The 18831-nt window shown below is 36.3% G+C and overlaps 1 protein-coding gene across 2 annotated transcripts in view; it reads left to right on the forward strand.

Moving 5' to 3' along the window:
• The window catches only part of lmna (lamin A), a 49505-nt gene that overhangs the window by 6310 nt on the left and 24364 nt on the right, over window positions 1-18831 (forward strand). The window contains exons 1-2 of one of the 2 annotated variants that reach the window (XM_058053627.1): window positions 3928-4138; window positions 7293-7655. In XM_058053627.1, the coding sequence (XP_057909610.1) occupies window positions 7321-7655 (335 nt within the window). In that variant the 5' untranslated portion in view covers window positions 3928-4138; window positions 7293-7320. Of the gene's footprint in view, window positions 1-3927; window positions 4139-7292; window positions 7656-18831 lie in introns of those variants that run through there. The other variant, XM_058053628.1, reaches the window with a different exon arrangement.

Genomic DNA, 18831 nt, shown 5'->3' on the forward strand with positions numbered 1-18831 from the left:
AACAATTACACAAAAATAAATATTAAAATTAATAAAAATGGCAAAATAAAACAATTTTTAAAAAAAGTGTCTTTTTGACGTGTATTATTTTGAGGCTTTTGCTGGCCACATAAAATTACGTGGTGGGCCGAATCTGGCCCGTGGGCCTTGAGTTTGACACCTGTGACTGAGTAGAACTTCCATGGAAATCCAAATCCATGGAAAAAAATACAAAGAACGAAGAGGAGGAGGAACTGACGACTGCTTTCCACCAGACCTAAAACCAGGACGCCGTCTCGGTCCATATTTAACCACACACACACACACACACACACACACACACGGAGCATGTCCGTCTTCTCTGCATCAGAAGACTTCATTGGGCTTGTGACTCCATCAACTCCACCCAGAGAGAACAAATATAAGACCAGAATCATCTCCTTGTTGCTAGTCAGGCATTGAGACTTTGACAAAGATGTCACAGGGGAATTATGGGACCACTACTACCTGGCCGGGATGGGACTATGACAGATTCCTTCCTTTTTTTGCCTCTTTGGATTCAGTGGATCACCTAAACGTCCCTGGTGAGGACATGCATATGATATATGATATATGATATATTATATATGATATTATATTGTGATATAGTATTAGGACTATGGTGTAGAGAGAGAAGAAAATGATTGTGATTTGTTGTTTTAAATAGAAAAGTAGGCTACACGGTGGAGGAGTGGTTTGCACACAGACCACACAGCTAGAAGACCTGAGTTCGATTCCACCCTCGGCCACCTGTGTGTGGGGTTTGCATGTTCTCCCCGGTTTTCTCCGGGTACTCCGGTTTCCTCCCACATTCCAAAAACATGGCTGGCCACCAGTTTTAAAAAAAAAAAATTAATTTAATGACAATAAATAAAAAAACAAATAACACATTTGAAATATGTAAAAGTATATTTTTTTTATAAATATATAAAAATTATAAAAATTATTATATTTTTACTGTGGTATTATTATCATTTTACCATAAAATAATATAAATAAATCATTAAAATATTTAATATATTTTAAAAATCATATTAAGATTACAAAAATTTAATTTAATGACAATAAATAAAAAAACAAATAACACATTTCAAATATGTAAAAGTATATATTTTTATAAATATATAAAAATTATAAAAATTATTATATTTTTACTGTGGTATTATTATTATCATTTTACCATAAAATAATATAAATAAATCATTAAAATATTTAATATATTTTAAAAATCATATTAAGATTACAAAAATTTAATTTAATGACAATAAATAAAAAAACAAATAACACATTTGAAATATGTAAAAGTATATATTTTTTATAAATATATAAAAATTATAAAAATTATTATATTTTTACTGTGGTATTATTATCATTTTACCATAAAATAATATAAATAAATCATTAAAATATTTAATATATTTTAAAAATCATATTAAGATTACAAAAATTTAATTTAATGACAATAAATAAAAAAACAAATAACACATTTGAAATATGTAAAAGTATATTTTTTTATAAATATATAAAAATTATAAAAATTATTATATTTTTACTGTGGTATTATTATTATCATTTTACCATAAAATAATATAAATAAATCATTAAAATATTTAATATATTTTAAAAATCATATTAAGATTACAAAAATTTAATTTAATGACAATAAATAAAAAAACAAATAACACATTTGAAATATGTAAAAGTATATTTTTTTTATAAATATATAAAAATTATAAAAGTATTATATTTTTACTGTGGTATTATTATTATCATTTTACCATAAAATAATATAAATAAATCATTAAAATATTTAATATATTTTAAAAATCATATTAAGATTACAAAAAATTAATTTAATGACAATAAATAAAAAAACAAATAACACATTTGAAATATGTAAAAGTATATTTTTTTTATAAATATATAAAAATTATAAAAAATTATTATATTTTTACTGTGGTATTATTATTATCATTTTACCATAAAATAATATAAATAAATCATTAAAATATCTAATATATTTTAAAAATCATATTAAGATTACAAAAATTTAATTTAATGACAATAAATAAAAAAACAAATAACACATTTGAAATATGTAAAAGTATATTTTTTATAAATATATAAAAATTATAATATTTTTACCGTGGTATTATTATTATCATTTTACCATAAAATTATATAAATAAATCATTAAAATATCTAATATATTTTAAAAATCATATTAAGATTACAAAAATGTAATTTAATGACAATAAATAAAAAACAAATAACACATTTGAAACGGTGGATGAGTGGGTAACACACTGACCACACAGTCCACCAGGCCACCAGTCCAGGGTGTACCCCGCCTCTCGCCCCCAAGACAGCTGGGATAGGCTCCAGCACCCCCGTGACCCTCGTGAGGATAAGCTGTAGAAAATGAATGAATGAAATAGAAAAGTAGCATCAGGAAGATGAATGGAAAGCTGAATAAGCTCCAATTAACAAAACAGGCAAGTTGCTACTACGTAAGTTCACCAAGTTCACGATCTCATTCCAAATCACTTTTCATCAAAATAGTAGTCATGCCAAAATGTTGTGTTGCTGCTGGATGTTCACAGTATCCGAGTGATACTGTCGTGGGGATGCTTGAGCCTATCCCAGCTGTCTTTGGGGCGAGAGGCGGGGTACACCCTGGACTGGTGGCCAGCCAGCCAATCCCAGGGCACATATAGACAAACAACCATTCACACTCACATTCATACCTATGGACAATTTGGAGTGGCTAATTAACCTAGCATGTTTTTGGAATGTGGGAGGAAACCGGAGTACATGCAAACTCCATGAATCGAACATGGAATCGAACTCGGGTCTCCTAGCTGTGAAGCGTGTGTGCTAACCACCCGGATTTGGTTCAGTATATTTTATATTTTTTTATATTTACCTAGCATGTTTTTGGAATGTGGGAGGAAACCGGAGTACCCGGAGAAAACCGAGGGTGGAATCGAACCCTGGTCTCCTAGCTGTGAAGCCTGTGTGCTAACCACCCAGATTTGGTTCAGTATATTTTATATTTTTTTATATTTACCTAGCATGTTTTTGGAATGTGGGAGGAAACCGGAGTACCCGGAGAAAACCGAGGGTGGAATCGAACCCTGGTCTCCTAGCTGTGAAGCCTGTGTGCTAACCACGCGGATTTGGTTCAGTATATTTTATATTTTTTTATATTTACCTAGCATGTTTTTGGAATGTGGGAGGAAACCGGAGTACCCGGAGAAAACCGAGGGTGGAATCGAACCCTGGTCTCCTAGCTGTGAAGCCTGTGTGCTAACCACCCGGATTTGGTTCAGTATATTTTATATTTTTTTTATATTTACCTAGCGTGTTTTTGGAATGTGGGAGGAAACCGGAGTACCCGGAGAAAACCGAGGGTGGAATCGAACCCTGGTCTCCTAGCTGTGAAGCCTGTGTGCTAACCACCCGGATTTGGTTCAGTATATTTTATATTTTTTTATATTTACCTAGCATGTGTTTGGAATGTGGGAGGAAACCGGAGTACCCGGAGAAAATCGAGGGTGGAATCGAACCCTGGTCTCCTAGCTGTGAGGCCTGTGTGCTAACCACTCGTCCACCGTGCCATCCATCATTGTCATTAAACTCAATGGGGATTTTTTTTTTTTTTTTTTTGCTCATTCACACACTTTTAATAAGGGGCGTGGTCAAAATGGTGTCGTCATGTCTGCTGAGGTCAATGTGTCTGTGAGGGAGCGAGAGTATCAAGTAGAGCAGAGATAGAGCTCAACAGCTGCTACACACACACACACACACTCGAGCCCCGCCCTCCCCCGTGTAGTGATCCGGCCCCGCCCTCCCCTGTGTAGCGATCCGGCCCCGCCCTCCCTGTCTCAGCTAGCAAGAGTTACATGAGCGCAGTTGGCATCCAGACCCATTTAACACACACACAGCCAGGGAGTGAGCTAGACTACATCCTCCAGCACCTCTTCTTCTTCTTCTTCTTCTTCTTCACCCTCCTGTGGACGTGCACGCTCCACACACACACACACACACACACACACACTACCACAAAGCCTCCATTTGCAGCAGGCTGCTCCTGAGAGCTTCCCAGCAGGAAAAGGAGGTAAGATCCACGTTTTGTTCAAGAGAGCAACTCCACTCCTCTCGCCAAACTTGTTGAGGCAGTCCACAGAGAGATTTCCACGCGGCAGGGAGGGGCCGGGAAGAACTTTTCAGGATATCGTGTTTTTCCCCAAGCCGCGCGGCCGTGTGAGGAGACACTTTGACACTTTGACGTGTTTGGGAGTTAGCGTGGAGCGCACTCATGACTTTGCCGCCGGCGTGTGCCGGCGCACGTGAGCGCGACCCGGCCCACCCACACCAGCGCGCACGTCTCTCTCTCGATGGCAGAGCATTGGCGCGCGTGGGGCTCACTCTTCAGCTCGTTGGAGTGGGCTTTCCCGCCATTGAGTGTCACGATAATGATGATGATTGTTCGTTTGCCCGGGTCCCTGAAGGCACCATTTTCGTTTAGTCGCACTTAATCGTGTTAAATAATGTCTAATGTTTTTTCTTTGTATTGTTGCTGTTTGATGAAGCATGCATCCTCTTTTTTTCTTTTTTTTTTCCCATCTTGGACAAAATTTGGAGATTCAGGAATTCCTCTTTCATCACGGATTTTTAGGCAGATTTTCGCGAAATACGATTCCTTATTAATAAATGTAGTATTTTCATAGTTTGAGCATAGAAAACCATTTAAGTACAGTGTTTAATATTATTAGAGCCCACCAAACATGATATAACACCCCTATAGTCACCTTTACACTCGTATTAGCAAGATAGTAGACTCATGTTGCTGTGAATGTGTTCTGGTGTTAGGGGAACTTACTGGAGGGTGGGGGGTGCTTAGTTGACACCAGGTGGGTGCTGATTGGGTGAGCATACGTATATGCTACGGCTAGAAAATGCAGCATGTTGTAGTAAACTTGGATCCAGCATAGCTTTACTCAATCTATATTTGTGGAGCTGGAAAACGTAGCATCCTAGTTTGTAATAAAATGAATGTTGATTCGTCATATGGTTCAAAATGGACAGGGTTCTAATATTGACCCCTGTGGCACACCATCAGTTAATAATAGTACCTTTTAAGTCAGTGCTTTCAACCATGAATATGAAGTTATTTTTACACTTGTAGGATAACAATGTTAAACATGAGGACACCCCAATGCACACAAATGGTGAATATAAGTCACAACATGCACCCCTACTTGAAGTTTCTCACGGTGCTACAAAACACCCGCTGTGACTCCAGGGTGTTTTTCCCCAATCCGGTTGGTGCATTCGATGCACGTTTTTTGTTTTTTTTTTGCAGTTTCCAACAATACTATTTGCTTTGCTGGTAGAAGGCGGTGGAAAAATTGGGGGCAGTGAGCGGAGTGCCCCACCAGGTGTCACGGTTTTCTCCTATTAGATACAGTTTTTATATTCTATACTTTATATACTTCATATTTAACTCGCTCGCTCCCAAAGATGTCTTTGATATGTTTTTGCACAAAGAGGTAATGATGCAACTCTACAGTAGAAGAGGTTGGTTGCACTTTTAAGGCAAAAATATTCAAGTGCACATCCTGCTTCTTTCCCATCGGGAAAAAAAAAAGCAAAGGAGGTTACACATTGAAGGGATATTTGAATGCATAGAATCAAACCTTTTTTCCTGATAAAAGAGGAGAGTCTAATCTTTCTTTTGTAATATAGCATATTCGTATAGTCCGACAACAAAATACAGTAAACCTCGGATATATCGGACTCGGATATATCGGAAATTGGCTCACAACAGACAGATAAAAAAAGAAGCGATTTTTCTGTAATGCATTTCCAATAAAAATTCATTGCATATATCGGATTTTTTATAACGGATTTCGCCTATTTCGGACAAAATCTCCAGTCCCGTTCCAATGCATTTCCATGAAATTTCCCTCGCATATATCGGATGGCCGCATCGTGGCGCTCCGATTCGCCGAATCGTGACATGCCGCTATACGACGTCATTTGCAGCGTTTGCAGCGTTGCCTGCGCGTCCAGGTACATTGGAAACATAGTCAAGGAAGTGCCTTTTTATAACGCAGAGGTGGGCAAACTACGGCCCGGGGGCCACATCCGGCCCGCCAAGTGTTAAAATACGGCCCGCATGTTCTTTCCAAAATATTTAGTTGAAACTTAACATACAACCTGGCATCCATCATGGCTTGAGCCAACTTTTTGATGGTTTCGGTAGCTTTTTTATTCATTCATTTTCTATCGCTTATCCTCACGAGGGTCGCGGCGGGTGCTGGAGCCTATCCCAGCTGAGTCGTCAATTAACCTAGCATGTTTTTGGAATGTGGGATGAAACCGGAGTACCCGGAGAAAACCCACGCATGCACGGGGAGAACATGCAAACTCCACACGAGTGTGGGATTGAACTCGGGTCTCATAGCTGTGAGGTCTGCACGCTAACCACTCGACCACCGTTTTTATTAATTTATTTGATGTGGTCTGCTGTTTACAAAGCGAAAATATATAAATACAAAATCTATAGTCTGGCCCCCCCGTCAATTTTGTTAAATCAATGTGGCCCCCACGAGTCAAAAAGTTTGCCCACCCCTGTTATAACGGGTAAAATCCGATTTACGCATATACCGGATATAAATCCGATATATGCGTCAAACGGACATTTTCCGGTATACGCATATAACGGATTTCGCTTATATCGGACAAAACCAGTGGGAACAATTGAATCCGATATATCCGAGGTTTACTGTAGTCGTAATCATCCAAAATGGCCGTTACCGAGAGGGGCGGCTTTGGATTGAATGAGTTAATACAGAGCAGTGATTTTATTGGACGTGTAATTTGTATTGCTCGACTTTGAACCCTGGTCTCCTAGCTGTGAGGTCTGCGCGCTAACCACTAGTGCGCCGTGCCGCCCCTTATTATTATTTCTTATTATTAGTATTTGGGAAAGAGTCGGAACGCCGATCACATGGTCACAGCAAACCGCCAAACTCGTTTGGATGTTTAGAATCAAATGGATCAGGACGACTCCTGCAAATGCTGGAGGTTCATCAAGATGAGCGAAAGGAACGCCATAGCAAATTAGGCAGGAAATACGTGCGGCCTTCCCTTGCGGAATAACGATGGTCGTAAAAATAAGAAAAACAAGCCAACGATTGTTTCAAGCCCGGTGGAAAGTTTTAAAGAGTAATAAAAAAAAAACTCTTATTGTGTTCTTCCCGCAGCCAGTGACTCACCGCCATCATCATCGCCATGGAAACGCCGAGCCAGAAACGCAGCAGCCGCGGCGCCGCCTCCCCGGCCCGCATCACCCGTCTGCAGGAGAAGGAGGACCTGTGCAACCTCAACGACCGGCTGGCCGTCTACATTGACAAGGTGCGCTCGCTGGAGACCGAGAACGCCGGCCTGCGCCTGCGCATCTCCGAGTCCGAGTCGTCAGTCACCCGCGACCTCAGCGGCATCAAGGCGGCCTACGAGAATGAATTGGCCGACGCCCGCAAGACCCTGGACCAGGTGGCCCGGGAGCGGGCGCGCCTCCAGCTGGAGCTGGGCAAGGTCAAGGAGGAGTACAAGGAGCTCAAAGCCAGGTAGGAGCATCCCATATTTCAAAAAAATATTAAAATGATGTCATGTGACAGGCGGCACGGCGGTCTTGTGGTTAGCGCGCAGACCTCACAGCTAGGAGACCAGACCTTTTGCACAAAGACAGCTGGGATAGGCTCCAGCCCCTGCGATCCTTGTGAGCATAAGCAGTAGAAAATTAATGAGTTATCCTCCTATTTTGTGTGGAAGTGGTAACTTTTTGGCTTCTTATTTTGTCTTTCCCCACCCTCGGCCATCTCTGTGTGGAGTTTGCATGTTCTCCCCGTGCATGCGTGGGTTTTCTCCGGGTACTCCGGTTTCCTCCCACATTCCAAAAACATGCTAGGTTAATTAGCCACTCCAAATTGTCCATAGGTATGAATGTGAGTGTGAATGGTTGTTTGTCTATATGTGCCCTGTGATTGGCTGGTGACCAGTCCAGGGTGTACCCCACCTTACGCCCGAAGACAGCTGGGATAGGCTCCAGCACCCCCCATGACCCTTGTGAGGAAAAGCGGTAGAAAATAAATGAATGAGTTCTCCTCCTAGTTTGTGTGGAAGTGGTAACTTTTTGGCTTCTTATTTTGTCTTTCCCCACCCTCGGCCATCTCTGTGTGGAGTTTGCATGTTCTCCCCGTGCATGCGTGGGTTTTCTCCGGGTACTCCGGTTTCCTCCCACATTCCAAAAACATGCTAGGTTAATTAGCCACTCCAAATTGTCCATAGGTATGAATGTGAGTGTGAATGGTTGTTTGTCTATATGTGCCCTGTGATTGGCTGGTGACCAGTCCAGGGTGTACCCCGCCTCTCGCCCGAAGACAGCTGGGATAGGCTCCAGCACCCCCCGCGACCCTCGTTAGGAAAAGCGGTAGTGTCATGTGACAAATGCTGGTATTGCTAAGCAGCATTAAACATCACAGATTGTTGTACCGTCACACGGGGATGTCCCACTCTGATAAGACCTTTCTAGGCCTACCCAGGCCTGTGATGATACACTGCAGTCTGATTCCCAGTGTTTCTCTCTTATGCTGAGTACTACTACTACTACTACTACTACTACTACTACTACTACACAAACACAACCATGGAAAATACATATCCTTCTGACTTGTTTGATGACAGGTTATTCCACTCCAGTTCCTTAGTGGGCAGTAATGCCAGAATGAAATTCTGGCAAAGGAAATAAGTCCAACTAGTTCTTCTCATTTTTGCGTAATCCTGCTTTAATCACCATGAAATCATAATCTTTCCGCCTAATTTTATGCTGAGCAGAAGTAATTATTCCATTTATCAGTTTATTGACAGCTGGATGCTCGCCAGCAGGCATGTCAGACGTTGTCATCGTCGTCAATGGTGAGAAACTTTCTGTCAGGTTCTTGATGTGCTTCAGGTGCGGGGGGTGGCATCCCAGGAATGTATTTGGTGTCCTGGAAGTGTTCAGGAGGGCTGGGAAAGGTGGGGGGGGTTCCAAAAAGGAAACCGTTTGCTAAACATAGTACACTGGACTCTCACAACTGGAACAGAATGTGCTACCTGAGTTTTGTTTATTTTAGCTTTTATGTATGTATATATTTATCTCTCTCTCTCTCTCTCTCTCGCTCTCTTTTAGTTTATATATTTTCTTTGTATATTTTTAAAATGAATCAAATGAAAAATACACTTGTATTTCTATGATGATAAATATGATTTTGAAGATTTGGATTTACTGAAAAGTAACTGTGCAAAACAGATTTTATATATATATATATATATATATATTTGTAAGCAATTTGTAAGCAAAACAGATAGTAAGCAAAACAGATTTTATATATATATATATATATATATATATATATATATATATATATATATATCTGTTTTGCTTACAAATTGCTTACAAATCACATATTATAATAATTTTGTATTTAATATATATATAAAATATAAAATTATTATAATATTTGTAAGTTATTTAATATGTATATTTTAATATATTTTATTTAATATATATATATATAATAAATATAAAATTATTATATATTTTATTATTTTATTATTATATTTTATTATATTATCTTATATAAAGTTAAATATATATATATATATAAAAACTTACAAATCACATATTATAATAATTTCATATTTATTATATATATATTTAAAATATATATATATAATATAAAATTATTATATATTTTATTATTTTATTATTATATTATCTTATATTATATAAATTATATATATATATATAATTTACAAATCAATCATTATAATAATTTTATATTTAATATATATATTTAATATATATTTAATACATATAAAATATAAAATTATTATAATATTTGTAAGTTATTTAATATATATATTTTAACATATTTTATTTAATATATATATATATAATAAATATAAAATTATTATATATTTTATTATTTTATTATTATATTTTATTATATTATCTTATATTATATAAAATTAAATATATATATATATATATATAAAAACTTACAAATCACATATTATAATAATTTTATATTTATTATATATATATTTAATATATATATATAATATAAAATTATTATATATTTTATTATTTTATTATTATATTATCTTATATTATATAAATTATATATATATATAACTTACAAATCAATCATTATAATAATTTTATATTTAATATATATATTTCATACATATAAAATATAAAATTATTATAATATTTGTAAGTTATTTAATATATATATTTATATTTCATTTTATTATTTTATATATATTCATAATATATATATATATTTCATTTAATATATATATATTTAATATATATATTTTAATATATATTATTATAATGTGTGATTTGTAAGTTATTCTAATATTTTATGAAATGAATCACCAGCCTTTGTGCCGGTACGTCCCCTTGCAATTGTTATTCGTAATTTAAATGTTTGACATCTTAACAACACCTGGATGATGCTGCTATGTGGAGGCGCCACCCACCCGTTCCCTTCTCCCCCTCCAAACCCGTCGATTTCGATTTGACAACATTTCATTATGAGGTTAGATTCAGTTCCAAATGTTGTATGCTACAAAAAAAAACGTCCTATTTTTATACAAAAATAAAAACGTTAATGACAAATGGTTCCTCTAGAAAAAATAATGGCGGTGTCCAGGTTGCTGTGTATTTGTGGCTTTTCCCAGAAGTTCTTTCTAAATGTGGTGTGAGTGATAGAAGCCATGTTAGCAGTCAATTGGCTACACTCAAGGCTGGGATCGCCCCATTCAGGCCGGTCCGCCCTTGAACTGCTTTGTGTTTGGTTGCCGTGGTGACCAGGAAGGCCTTGGCAGCGCCTTGTGACTCGGTGATGACTCAGAGGTCTTTTTTTTTTTTTTTTTTTTTTTCCTCCTCCTCCCTCGTGGCGTCTGGAATTGGACATGGTGTGTTCTCTCACTGTTAGAAGCCGCAGTCCACACAGAAGACTCTCATTGGCCGAGCTCGGACTCGGAAAACCGTGTCATTCCTTCCATAAATAAATGAATGTACAAGTTAATGTTTGGTGACTGCATGGAACACATTCCTCACCCTTCCTCACCCTCCAGCCTCCCCACCCCGAAAAATGCAGAAGCTCGCACTGCTGCTGGCCAACGGTTGCTCCTGGAACTTTGTTTAATATGTAAATAATGCAGAGCAGTGCAATTTCAGAAGAACTTCCATTCATGATGATGACTCAGACTTAATCACAGGCTGGTAAATGTTTACAGGAAGTCCAACATAACAGTCGGAGGAGAAGCCGACGTACAAAGTACAGTAAACCTCGGATATATCGGACTCGGATATATCGGAAATTCGCTCACAACGGACAGATAAAAAAGAAGCGATTTTTCTGTAATGCATTTCCAATAAAAATTCATTGCATATATCGGATTTTTTTATAACGGATTTTGCCTATTTCGGACAAAATCTTCAGTCCCGTTCCAATGCATTTCCATGAAATTTCCCTCGCATATATCGGATGGCCGCATCGTGGCGCTCCGATTCACCGAATCGTGACAGGCCGCTTTTCGACTTCATTTGCCCAGTCCAGGTACATTGGAAACATAGTCAAGGAAGTGCCTTTTTATAATGGATAAAATCCGAAAACTGACATTTTCCGGTATACGCATATAACGGATTTCGCTTATATCGGACAAAACCAGTGGCAGGGGTGCTCATTAAGTCGATCGCGATCTACCGGTCGATCGCGGAGGTGGTACTGGTCGATCGCTGGTCGATCGCGGCGTGACATAAAAAAAATATCATCCCAGCATCAATGCCGTCACTTGATTGACATACAGGGCAGCCATTCAGATGACAACTGAATGTTGCCCTTCGGGCGACCAATCAAATCAAACAACGTCTCTAAGTGCAGCAGAACTTACGATGTCAGCCTATCATCCATCCCCGTTACTTGATTGACATACAGGACAACCAGTCAGATGACAACTGAATTTTGACCTTTAGGTCACCGCTCATGCGTAAACAGCGATGCAAAGTGCTAAGCTAGTCGGCGAATTGCGAGATGTTAAGCCCTCGCTAAAGTTTATGGTCACTAAAATGAGTGAAGGAGCTGGACCAAGTAAAAAGGCAAAAACTGGACCAAGTAAAAAGGCAAAAAACATATCACTTCCATACGGATATGGAATATTATACGGATATTATGATACGGATATTATCCATAACTGATAAACATTTGGAAGTGTGCTTGAGGCTGGCTATCAGCAGCTACTGTCCGGACTATGCATCCCTGGCTGGTTCAATTCAGTGCAAGTCATCAAAGTTACCTCAGGTAATTACAAAAAATGTTAATAGTTAATTATGTGTGTTTTGCAATATTGGCTCATTTGGTTATGTAAGGTACATCAACATACATTGTACGTACAAATAATCCTCAATACATTTGAAAATAAATAGATGTTTTGCATTTTTGTAGTGGGTAGATCATTTTGACTCGGTCATTTTAAAAGTAGCGCGCATGCTGAAAAAGTGTGAGCACCCCTGCCAGTGGGAACAATTGAATCCGATATATCCGAGGTTTACTGATATATCCGTTCCGCTGTACTGTAGCCTTTTTGTATCCTTGTTAGATTGCACTACTCCTGTTGCAGTCCTTTGAACCGTATTCATTTACAGTACTCTGTAAAGCTTTTTGTGCTATGGTTAACATCCTCCTCTGCCGTTTGGACTCCGAATGTTGTATCGCCATTGTGGGTTAGCAGACATTGCAGACAGACAAAAGAGAGAAGCGAGAGACAGCCAACTTCTTACAATGCAATTCTTCTTGAAGGGCCAGGCTCATAACAACGTTCATACACTGTAAAGAAACGTGAATTAGCAAGAGAACACTGTATATTACTTTTATACGCCGCAAGAAATTAATAAAATCCATTCAAGACGCAGAAAAATCCATTTTACCGAGAGGAATTAGTCTCCATGCAATTTGAAATGATTGTGAATAAGGAATGGATGGACGTTATTGTTGACTTGGCAAGATGGCGTTTTTTCACCTTCTTGACCAACTTCTTCATGGCAGATCATTTTTTGCAGTCACACATAAATGTGAGGTGTCCGGTGCTTTGTTTGGGACAAACGGACTAGTTTATGTGCAATATTGTACAAAAAGCAAAACAAAATATGGCCAAAAAAATGAAAAATGGAGGCTTGACTGTACTCTATTGTTTTTGTAAAGCGTGTTTATAGGCACAGCAAGAACCAAAACAGATATATATATATATATGTGTAAAATATAATTATTATTATAATTTGATTTGTAAATTATAATATTTTGAAAAAAGTTTTTAGTTTATAGATTTTCTTTGTATATTTTTTAAATGAATCAAATGAAAAATACACTTGTATTTCTATGATGTAAATATGATTTCGAAGATTTGGCTTTACTGAAAGGTAACTGTGCAAAACAGATATATATATTTAATATATATAAAATTATTATAATATTTGTAAGTTATTTAATATATATTTTTATTTTATATATATATATATATATTAAATATTTAATATATTAAATATATTAAATATAAAAATTATATATAAAATAATATATACAATTATTATAATATGTGGTTTATAAGTTATTATAATATTTGGAAAAAAGTTTTTAGTTTATATATTTTCTTTGTATATTTTAAAAATGAATCAAATGAAAAATACACTGAAAGGTAACTTTGCAAAACAGATTTTATATATATATATATATATATATATATATATATATATATATATATATATATATAAACTTACAAATCACATATTATATTATATTTATATTTATATTTAATATATATAAAATATTATAATATTTGTAAGTTTGTTTAATATATATTTTATTTAATATATATACATGTATATTAAATATAAAATTATTATAATATGTGATTTGTAAGTTATTATAATATTTAGAAAAACGTTTTTAGTTTATATATATTTTTTCTATATATTTTTTAAATAAATCAAATGAAAACTAGACTTGTATTTCTATGATGATAATATGATGTTAAAGATGTTGGCTTTACTGAAAGCTACATCAGTTAATACAGATGTTGTGATATTATCTTTTGTTTTTGTTATCACAGTTCTGGTGATGTTTGTCAGAAGCATCTGTCGGAGATCGATATCATACGTTGGTTCCAAATGCAGCGATGCATTAAACGTGGATCAGATCTTGTCATGTTGTAACATAGAAGCACTGTGCTCGCCGCTGGTGATGGCGTGTAGTGAAAAGCAAAGATGTCATCGCCATGATGGATGGTGTCAGTGTGGCGTGTGACAAAGGTGGATTTACCTGGGCCGGGTTTGCCGCGCCTCTTGGCGCCGTGAGGTTTAGGGTGCGGCCGCTGGCAGCACGACTTGCACCAAACACGACATGGAGGAACACGCTTGAGTGATGGATGAAGTTCTGGTGCACGTTGTCTGTCACTCTTTGTGCTCTCCTCTGGGAAGACGTTCTCCAACACATGTCCACGGCAGACATTGCAGCTTTCCTCCCCAACCAGTTTCTCCAGCAGGTGCTTTCATTGATGAGCTCCTTCCCTCAAATTGAAGGAGGTGTTGATCATTAAACTTACCTGCTTTAGTGACCGGCTGGAAAGAAAACCTTGGCCCTCCATGGCACCACTTTGACACCCTCGAGCTTCAGGATCAGGTCAGAGCTCACTGACGTTGAACCTGTTCCGGCCTTTATGGAACTTGCTTCATGCAGTTGGAACAGAAAAGGTTCCCACAAAGTACAGCACAGTGGAACCCACTCTGTCCACCAACACATCAAGTCCTGTTATTACTTAAGTAAAGTAAATAAGTAATAAGTAAATACTCATGCATGACTCACACTCAAATGGACGCTAACTGAATTCCAAAAGCATATCAATGATGAATGAAAGGGATAAATTGAAGGTTACTCTTATCTTCACTGAAGATGTGATTCTTGATGTTAGTGTTCCAAAAGACACAATGTGGCAGCCAGACACCTCATGAAAACCACCTTCCTGTTTTGCCATGAGTTACTTCTTGAATTTGGTAGTTTGGTTTTGGTTTCTAACCTGAATAACCCAAAATGGAGTGTGCCAACATTTTGATAAAGAAGTTGAAAAACCTTTTATTTTTTATTTTTTATTTTTTTATGTTGTATTTTTTATTTTTTATTTTTTATTTTTTATTTTTTATTTTTTATTTTTTATTTTTTATTTTTTATTTTTTATTTTTTATTTTTTATTTTTTATTTTTTTATTTTTTATTTTTTATTTTTTATTTTTTATTTTTTATTTTTTTTGGTTTCTAACCTGAATAACCCAAAATGGATTGTGGTGTCTGTGTGCTGTCTCACTGCCACATCGAGTTCGAAATGAGATAGGAATGAAAAATATCATCTGAAAACACGAGTCTAAATAAAAAAAAAAAAAAAGTCAGAAAACCTTTATTCTTGTCTATTCTCCTCACATTTCTGTCTCCATGTTGGCGACGTCAACATGAACAGGCTCCACTGTGATGCACAAACTTTTTCTACATTTTGAATTCAAATAAAATATGGAATTAGTTCCACTGTTTTCTGTTGCTATGCAGCTACAAACAATAGCTGCTCTCATCACATTGGATAAATGAGAGGCTCTGACGCCAACAGACCACAATCCAGCAGCACTGCTTTTATATAAGTTATATATATATATATGTTTGTGTGTGTGTGTGTGTGTGTGACAATTTCTAGAAGTTTCCACTGAGCTTTGTAGCCAGCTCAGCCCTCCATGAGTCGTAAATCATTTTAAGAAGGTGGTTGAATCCCCCCGGCGGGACGGTGCTAAACTACGTTGCGTTCCTTTTGGTTTCTTATGTAACTCTGCATTCCCCCTCTCAAACTCTTTCAGGGTTTAAGGCAGGGGTGGGCAAACTTTTTGACTCGCGGGCCGCTTTGAGTTAACAAAATTGTCTCGGGGGGGGCAGAATATATATTTAATACGCACTATTTTACGCTTACAATTCTGACATACATCCGACTTGACTTATGTTGCCAGCTGTTGTATGTTAAAATTTGAAATAATTAGCAGCAGTTGATGTTGATGCGAAATAATCACTAATAAATACAATAAATCAATATTGACAGTTACTATGGTACCCATTATGTCATGGTATGGTCATATCACCTTGTACTTTGGTACGTGACAAAAAAAAAAAACCTTAAACCATATTAGGAAAGCAGGAAGTGATCAAATTATTATGTCATTTTAGGGTCACATCACCTCGTACTTTGGTACAAGGTACATTATTAAAAAAAATACAAAAAAATCAAACTGTATTATGGAAAGCAGGAAGTGAACAAATGTAACAGTTAGTGATTGTAGAAGTACCAGATGGAGGGGTAGGATTTAATAAGCTTTGCTTCTTCCTACTCCTTTTGGACATGTGGAACTGTGAACTGATTATGTGATGCATTCAATTGAAATCTGATGCATGTTCAAATGAAATAAAACCATGACCATTACTATAGAAAGCAACTGGCGGGCCGGATTCAAACGCTTAGTGGGCCGCATGTGGCCCCCGGGCCGTAGTTTGCTCACCCCTGGTTTAAGGAGTTGGAGTTTGACTTAGACATTATGTTTGTGCATGAATTATTATATACTGAATACTTTTTGTCCAAATTGCTACCGTTGTGTTCAATAATCCAATCCATGAAATAGTCATTTAGCACCCATAGACGGACCTAAGAAGCTCATGAATAATCATGAAAACACGATGAAACATTTCCTCAGTCAGGAGGAGCATCTAAAAAATGTTGCCTTTCAAAACAAATATGAATAGAAAATAATATTTTGGCACCATATCTGTGTGGAGTTTGTCTATATGTGGATAGGATAGGCTCCAGCACTCCCGAAGCACTCGTGAAGATAAGTGGTAGAAAATGAATGAATGAATATTTTGGCAATTTTTCTCTATCTTTGTGTGTGTGTGCGTCAGGGAAAGAAGAGTATTAATTTTTGAAAATATATTTTGAAAAATTACATTTTATTTTAATACAATGTGGAAGATCACTTTTCTCAAATGTATCTGATTAAACTAAAATAAATATGATAGTGGGAATAAATTGATAAATTGTAAACATTGTTAACATTGACTATTTTATATTTTATATGATGTATTTAAATATATTTACGAATGTTTAATTGAACATTTTCTGTGTTATGGTGTTTTATGTTAAAGAAGAATGATTTCGATTTTGAAATGTAGTTGTTTTTTTGTCACAATTGGATGCTCATATCACCTCCTACTTCGGTATGGGACAAAAAATTACAAAATTTAATTAAAAAAAAAACCAACAAAAAAAAACCAACAAAAAAACAAAACCTTAAACTGTATTATGGAAAGCAGGAAGTGAACAAATGTAATATTGACAGTTACTATGGTACCCATTATGTCATTTTATGGTCATATCACCTTGTACTTCGGTACGAGGTGCATTATTAAAAAAAAAACATAACCCCCCCCCCCCCCCAAAAAAAAAAAAAAAAACCCTTAAACTGTATTATGGAAAGCAGGAAGTGAACAAATGTAATATTGACAGTTACTATGGTACCCATTATGTCATTGTATGGTCATATCACCTTCTACTTCGGTACGAGGTGCATTATTAAAAAAAAACATACCCCCCCCCCCAAAAAAAACAACCTTAAACTGTATTATGGAAAGCAGGAAGTGAACAAATGTAATATTGACAGTTACTATGGTACCCATTATGTCATTGTATGGTCATATCACCTTGTACTTCGGTACGAGGTGCATTATTAAAAAAAAACATACCCCCCCCCAAAAAAAACCTTAAACTGTATTATGGAAAGCAGGAAGTGAACAAATGTAATATTGACAGTTACTATGGTACCCATTATGTCATTGTATGGTCATATCACCTTGTACTTCGGTACGAGGTGCATTATTAAAAAAAAAACATAACCCCCCCCCCAAAAAACCAACCTTAAACTGTATTATGGAAAGCAGGAAGTGAACAAATGTAATATTGACAGTTACTATGGTACCCATTATGTCATTGTATGGTCATATCACCTTGTACTTCAGTACGAGGTGCATTATTAAAAAAAAACATACCCCCCCCCAAAAAAACCTTAAACTGTATTATGGAAAGCAGGAAGTGAACAAATGTAATATTGACAGTTACTATGATACCCATTATGTCATTGTATGGTCATATCACCTTGTACTTTGGTACGAGGTGCATTATTAAAAAAAAACATAACCCCCCCCAAAAAAAACAACCTTAAACTGTATTATGGAAAGCAGGAAGTGAACAAATGTAATATTGACAGTTACTATGGTACCCATTATGTCATTGTATGGTCATATCACCTTGTACTTCGGTACGAGGTGCATTATTAAAAAAAAACATAACCCCCCCCCCAAAAAAAAAACCTTAAACTGTATTATGGAAAGCAGGAAGTGAACAAATGTAATATTGACAGTTACTATGGTACCCATTATGTCATTGTATGGTCATATCACCTTGTACTTCAGTACGAGGTGCATTATTAAAAAAAACATACCCCCCCCCAAAAAAACCTTAAACTGTATTATGGAAAGCAGGAAGTGAACAAATGTAATATTGACAGTTACTATGATACCCATTATGTCATTGTATGGTCATATCACCTTGTACTTTG

The sequence above is a fragment of the Doryrhamphus excisus genome, chromosome 17 (genome assembly GCF_030265055.1).
Source record: "Doryrhamphus excisus isolate RoL2022-K1 chromosome 17, RoL_Dexc_1.0, whole genome shotgun sequence".
Classification (NCBI taxonomy): domain Eukaryota; kingdom Metazoa; phylum Chordata; class Actinopteri; order Syngnathiformes; family Syngnathidae; genus Doryrhamphus; species Doryrhamphus excisus.